At 75.7% G+C, this 6,124-nt stretch overlaps 1 protein-coding gene across 1 annotated transcript in view; it reads left to right on the plus strand.

Moving 5' to 3' along the window:
* Positions 1-6,124, plus strand: part of OPLAH (5-oxoprolinase, ATP-hydrolysing) — a 32,477-nt gene that overhangs the window by 23,866 nt on the left and 2,487 nt on the right. The window contains 5 exon segments of the mRNA XM_074578087.1: positions 2,077-2,234; positions 4,111-4,162; positions 4,164-4,272; positions 5,368-5,465; positions 6,023-6,118. Coding sequence (XP_074434188.1) covers positions 2,077-2,234; positions 4,111-4,162; positions 4,164-4,272; positions 5,368-5,465; positions 6,023-6,118 — 513 coding nt within the window.

Genomic DNA, 6,124 nt, shown 5'->3' on the forward strand with positions numbered 1-6,124 from the left:
TCAGGGGTCTGGGGTGCTGGGGGTCAGGGGTCCTGGGGGTCCCAGGGGTCCAGAGTGACAGGGCTTGGGGGTCCTGGGGGTCCCAGGGGTCCAGGGTGCTGAGGGTTGGGGGTCCTGGGGGTCTCAGGGGTCCGGGGTGCCGGGGGTCAGGGGTCCTGGGAGTCCCAGGGGTCCGGGGTGCCAGGGGTTGGGGGTCCTGGGGGTTCCAGGGGTCCAGAGTGCTGGTAGTTGGGGGTCCCAGGGGTCCAGGGTGCCGAGGGTTGGGGGTCCTGGGGGTCTCAGGGGTCCAGAGTGCTGGGGGTTGGGGGTCTCAGGGGTCCAGGGTGGCAAGGGTTGGGGGTTCCAGGAGTCTCAGGGGTCTGGGGTGCTGGGGGTCAGGGGTTCTGGGGGTCCCAGGGGTCCGGGGTGCTGAGGGTTGGGGGTCCTGGGGGTCCCAGGGGTCTGGGGTGCCCGGGGTTGGGGGTCCTGGGGGTTCCAGGGGTCCAGAGTGCTGGTAGTTGGGGGTCTCAGGGGTCCAGAGTGCCAGGGGTTGGGGGTCTCAGGGGTCCAGGGTGGCAAGGGTTGGGGGTTCCAGGAGTCTCAGGGGTCTGGGGTGCCGGGGGTCAGGGGTTCTGGGGGTCCCAGGGGTCCGGGGTGCTGAGGGTTGGGGGTCCTGGGGGTCTCAGGGGTCTGGGGTGCTGGGGGTCGGGGGTTCTGGGGGTTGGGGTGCTGGGGGGGCTGTGAGTTGTGGGTGCTGGGGGTCGGGGGTCCCGGGGGTCAGGGATGCTGGGGGTCCCAGGGGTTGGGGGGTCCTGGGGGTCGGGGGGTGCTGGGGGTTGGGGTGCTGGGGGGGCTGTGAGTTGGGGGTCCCAGAGGTCGGGGGTCCCGGGGGTCGGGGGTCCTGGGGGTCAGGGGTTCTGGGGGTTGGGGTGCTGGGGGTGCTGGGGTCGGGGTCCTGGAGTGCTGGGGGGGCTGTCAGTTGGGGGTCCTGGGGGTCGGGGGTGCTGGGGGTTGGGGGATGCTGGGGGCCGGGCGTCCCGGGGGTTGGAGGTCCCGGGGGTCGGGGGTGCTGGGGGTCCCAGGAGTTGGGGGGTGCTGGGGGTCCCAGTGGTCGGGGGTCCTGGGGGTCGGGGGTCCCGGGGGTGGGGGGTCCCAGGGGTCAGGGGTCCCAGGGGTCGGGGGTCCCGGGGGTCGGGGGTGCTGGGGGTCCCAGGGGTCGGGGGTCCTGGGGGTTGGGGGGTGCTGGGGGCCGGGCGTCCCGGGGGTTGGAGGTCCTGGGGGTCGGGGGTGCTGGGGGTCCCAGGAGTTGGGGGTCCCGGGGGCCCCAGGGGTCGGGGGTCCTGGGGGTCGGGGGTCCCGGGGGTCCCAGGGGTCGGGGGGTGCCGGGGGTCGGGGATGCTGGGGGTCCCAGGGGTTGGGGGTCCCAGGGGTGGGGGGTCCCGGGGGTTGGGGGTGCTGGGGGTCCCGGGGGGGAGGGTGTCCCAGGGCTCGGGGGTCCCGGGGGTCGGGGGTGCTGGGGGTTCGGGGTGCTGACAGTCCCAGGGGTTGGGGGGTCCCAGGGGTTGGGGGTCACGGGGTGCTGGGGGGGCTGTGAGTTGGGGGTCCCAGGGGTTGGGGGTCCCAGGGGTTGGGGGGTGCCGGGGGTCGGGGATGCTGGGGGTCCCAGGGGTTGGGGGTCCCGGGGGTCGGGGATGCTGGGGGTCCCGGGGGTTGGGGGGTCCCAGGGGTTGGGGGTCCTGGGGTGCTGGGGGGGCTGTGAGTTGGGGGTCCCAGGGGTTGGGGGTCCCGGGGTGCTGGGGGGTCTGTGAGTTGGGGGTCCCAGGGGTTGGGGGTCCTGGGGTGCTGGGGGGGCTGTGAGTTGGGGGTCCCAGGGGTCGGGGATGCTGGGGGTCCCAGGGGTTGGGGGGTCCCGGGGGTTGGGGGTCCCGGGGTGCTGGGGGGGCTGTGAGTTGGGGGTCCCAGGGGTTGGGGGTGCTGGGGGTCCCGGGGGGGGGTGCCGGGGGTGGGGGGTGCCGGGGGTCGGGGATGGCGGGTGCCGGGGGTGGCCGTGCCCGGGGGGGGGGTGGGGCTGTACCCCCCCGTGTGTCCCCCCCCCAGGGCTGCATGAACAACGTGACGTTCGGCTCGGCGCGGGGGGGGTACTACGAGACGGTGGCGGGGGGCGCGGGGGCCGGCCCCCACTGGCACGGGCGCAGCGGGGTGCACACGCACATGACCAACACCCGCATCACCGACCCCGAGCTGCTCGAGCTGCGGTGGGCCGGGGGCGCGGGGGGGGCGGGGGGGGTCACAGGGGTCAGGGGGGGTCACAGGGGGCGGGGGGTCAGAGGGGGCTGGGGGGCGCGGGGGGGTCGGGGGGGGTCACAGGGGCCGGGGGCGCGGGGGGGGCGCGGGGGGTCACAGGGGTCAGGGGGGGTCACAGGGGGCTGGGGGGGCGGGGGGGTCAGGGGGTGTCAGAGGGGCCGGGGGGTCACAGGGGCTGGGGGGTCAGGGGGGGTCACAGGGGCCGGGGGGTCACAGGGGTCAGGGGGGGTCACAGGGGTCGGGGGGTCACAGGGGGCTGGGGGGGCGGGGGGGGCAGGGGGGGTCACAGGGGTCGGGGGGTCACAGGGGCCGGGGGTCGGGGGGGTCGGGGGGGGTCACAGGGGTCGGGGGGTCACAGGGGCCGGGGGTCGGGGGGGGCGGGGGGGTCACAGGGGCCGGGGGGTCACAGGGGCCGGGGGCCAGAGGGGGCTGGGGGGGTCACAGGGGGCTGGGGGGGGCGGGGGGGTCAGGGGGGGGTCACAGGGGTCGGGGGGTCAGAGGAGTCAGGGGGAGTCACAGGGGTCAGGGGGGGTCACAGGGGGCGGGGGGTCACAGGGGGCTGGGGGGGGCGGGGGGGTCAGGGGGGGTCACAGGGGCCGGGGGTCACAGGGGCCGGGGGGTCACAGGGGTCAGGGGGGGTCACAGGGGGCGGGGGGTCACAGGGGGCTGGGGGGGGCGGGGGGGTCAGGGGGGGTCACAGGGGGTCAGGGGGGGTCAGAGGGGTCAGGGGGGGTCACAGGGGCCGGGGGGTCACAGGGGCTGGGGGGGGCGGGGGGGTCAGGGGGGGTCACAGGGGTCAGGGCGGGTCAGAGGGGGCTGGGGGGGGTGGGAGGGGTCAGGGGGGGTCACAGGGGTCAGGGGGGGTCACAGGGGGCGGGGAGTCACAGGGGTCGGGGGGGTCAGAGGGGTCAGGGGGGGTCACAGGGGCCGGGGGGTCACAGGGGGCTGGGGGGGTCAGAGGGGTCGGGGGGGTCAGAGGGGTCAGGGGGGGTCACAGGGGTCAGGGGGGGTCACAGGGGTCGGGGGGTCACAGGGGTCGGGGGGGTCAGAGGGGGCTGGGGGGGTCACAGGGGGCTGGGGGGGGTCAGGGGGGGTCACAGGGGGAGGGGTGTCATAGGGGTCAGAGGGATCAGGGGGGTCAGGGGGGGTCGGGGGGGGACGACACAGGGGTCGGGGGGCACAGGAGGAGTTGGGGGGGTGGGGGGTGCCGGGGGGGGGGTCGGTGGTGCCAGGGGGGGTCAGTGGTTCTGGGGGGGGTCAGTGATGCCGGGGGGGGGTCAGTGGTTCTGGGGGGGTCGGTGGTTCTGGGGGGGGGTCAGTGATGTGGGGGGGGGGTCGGTGGTTCTGGGGGGGGTCGGCGGTGCCGGGGGGGGGTCAGTGGTTCTGGGGGGGGGTCAGTGATGCCGGGGGGGGGTCAGTGGTTCTGGGGGGGTCGGTGGTTCTGGGGGGGGTCGGTGGTGCCGGGGGGGGTCGGTGGTTCTGGGGGGGGGTCAGTGGTTCTGGGGGGGGGTCGGTGGTGCCGGGGGGGGTCAGTGGTTCTGGGGGGGGGGTCGGTGTTGCCGGGGGGGGGTCGGTGGTTCTGGGGGGGGGGTCGGTGGTGCCGGGGGGGGGGTCGGTGGTTCTGGGGGGGGGTCAGTGATGCCGGGGGGGGGTCGGTGGTTCTGGGGGGGGTCGGTGGTGCCGGGGGGGGGTCAGTGGTTCTGGGGGGGGTCGGTGGTTCTGGGGGGGGTCAGTGATGCCAGGGGGGGTCAGTGGTTCTGGGGGGGGTCGGCGGTGCCGGGGGGGGGTCGGCGGTGCCGCCCTGACCCCCCCCCCCCGTGCCCCCAGGTACCCGGTGGTGCTGCGGCGCTTCGAGCTGCGGGGGGGCTCGGGGGGGGCCGGGGCGGTGGCGGGGGGGCCGGGGGGTGCGGCGGGAGCTGCAGTTCCGCCAGCCCACGCTGCTGGCCCTGCTCTGCGACCGCCGCGTCACCCGCCCCTACGGCCTGCGCGGTGAGTGCCCCCCGCCACCGCGGCCACCGCGGCCACCACAGCACAACATGGCCACCAGGGCCACCCACAGCCCACCACAGCCCACCACGGCCACCCACAGCCCAACATGGCCACCACAGCCCAACATGGCCACCCACAGCCCAACATGGCCACCAGGGCCACCCACAGCCCCCCATGGCCACCCACAGCCCACCACAGCCCAACATGGCCACCCACAGCCCCCCATGGCCACCCACAGCCCAACATGGCCACCCACAGCCCCCCATGGCCACCAGGGCCACCCACAGCCCACCACAGCCCAACATGGCCACCCACAGCCCCCCATGGCCACCCACAGCCCACCACAGCCCAACATGGCCACCCACAGCCCAACATGGCCACCATGGCCACCATGGCCACCCACAGCCCACCATGGCCACCCACAGCCCACCACAGCCCAACATGGCCACCCACAGCCCCCCATGGCCACCACAGCCCAACATGGCCACCACGGCCACCCACAGCCCAACATGGCCACCCACAGCCCCCCATGGCCACCCACAGCCCAACATGGCCACCACAGCCCAACATGGCCACCACGGCCACCCACAGCCCACCACGGCCATCCACAGGCCACCATGGCCACCCAGAGCCCACCACGGCCACCAGAGCCACCCACAGCCCACCACGGCCACCCACAGCCCCCCATGGCCACCACAGGCCACCATGGCCACCCACAGCCCACCGCGGCCACCCAGAGCCCACCATGGCCACCATGGCCACCATGGCCACCAGGGCCACCCATAGCCCACTGTGGCCACCCACAGCCCACCACAGCCACCACGGCCACCAGGGCCACCTGTAGCCCACCATGGCCACCAGGGCCACCCACAGCCCCCCATGGCCACCACAGCCCAACAAGGCCACCCAGAGCCACCCGTAGCCCTCCGTGGCCACCATGGCCACCTATAGCCCCCCATGGCCACCCACCGCCCCCCATGGCCCCCCATCGCCCGCCATCGTCCCCCCCATTGCCCCCCATGGCCCCCCCAGCCCCCCCCCAAGACCCCCCCTGAGGCCCCCCCGCCCCCCCCTGACCCCCCCTCTCGCACTTAGGGGGCAGCCCCGGGGCCCCGGGCCTCAACCTGCTGCTGCGGTGGGACGGGCGCACCATCAACCTGGGCCCCAGGAACGTGGTGCCCGTGGAGCCGGGGGTGAGCGCCCCATAGCGCCCCATAGCGCCCCATAGCGCCCCATAGCGCCCCATGGCACCCCACAGCTCCCCATAGCACCCCGTAGCACCCCATGGCACCCCATGGCGCCCCATGGCACCATCAACCTGGGCCCCAGGAACGTGGTGCCCGTGGAGCCGGGGGTGAGCGCCCCATAGCGCCCCATAGCGCCCCATAGCGCCCCATGGCACCCCATAGCGCCCCACAGCTCCCCATAGCACCCCGTAGCACCCCATGGCACCCCATGGCGCCCCATGGCACCATCAACCTGGGCCCCAGGAACGTGGAGCTGGGAGTGAGCGGGGACGGGGGGATGGGACCCACAGCTCCCCATAGCTCCCCATAGCGCCCCACGGCGCCCCATAGCACCCCATAGCACCCCATGGCACCATCAACCTGGGCCCCAGCCCCCCGCGGAGCCGGGGGTGAGCAGGGATGGGGGGGGGCAGGGGGGGACGGGACCCACATCCCCCCACAGCACCCCACATCCCCCCACGGCGCCCCACAGCCCCCCGACGCCACCTCTTCTCCCCACGCAGGACGTCTTCTGCCTGCAGACCCCCGGCGGGGGCGGCTACGGCGACCCCCAGGAGGGGGAGGACCCCACGGATGGGGGGCACCCCACGGATGGGGGGCACCCC

Source organism: Larus michahellis, chromosome 2 (genome assembly GCF_964199755.1).
Source record: "Larus michahellis chromosome 2, bLarMic1.1, whole genome shotgun sequence".
NCBI lineage: Eukaryota > Metazoa > Chordata > Aves > Charadriiformes > Laridae > Larus > Larus michahellis.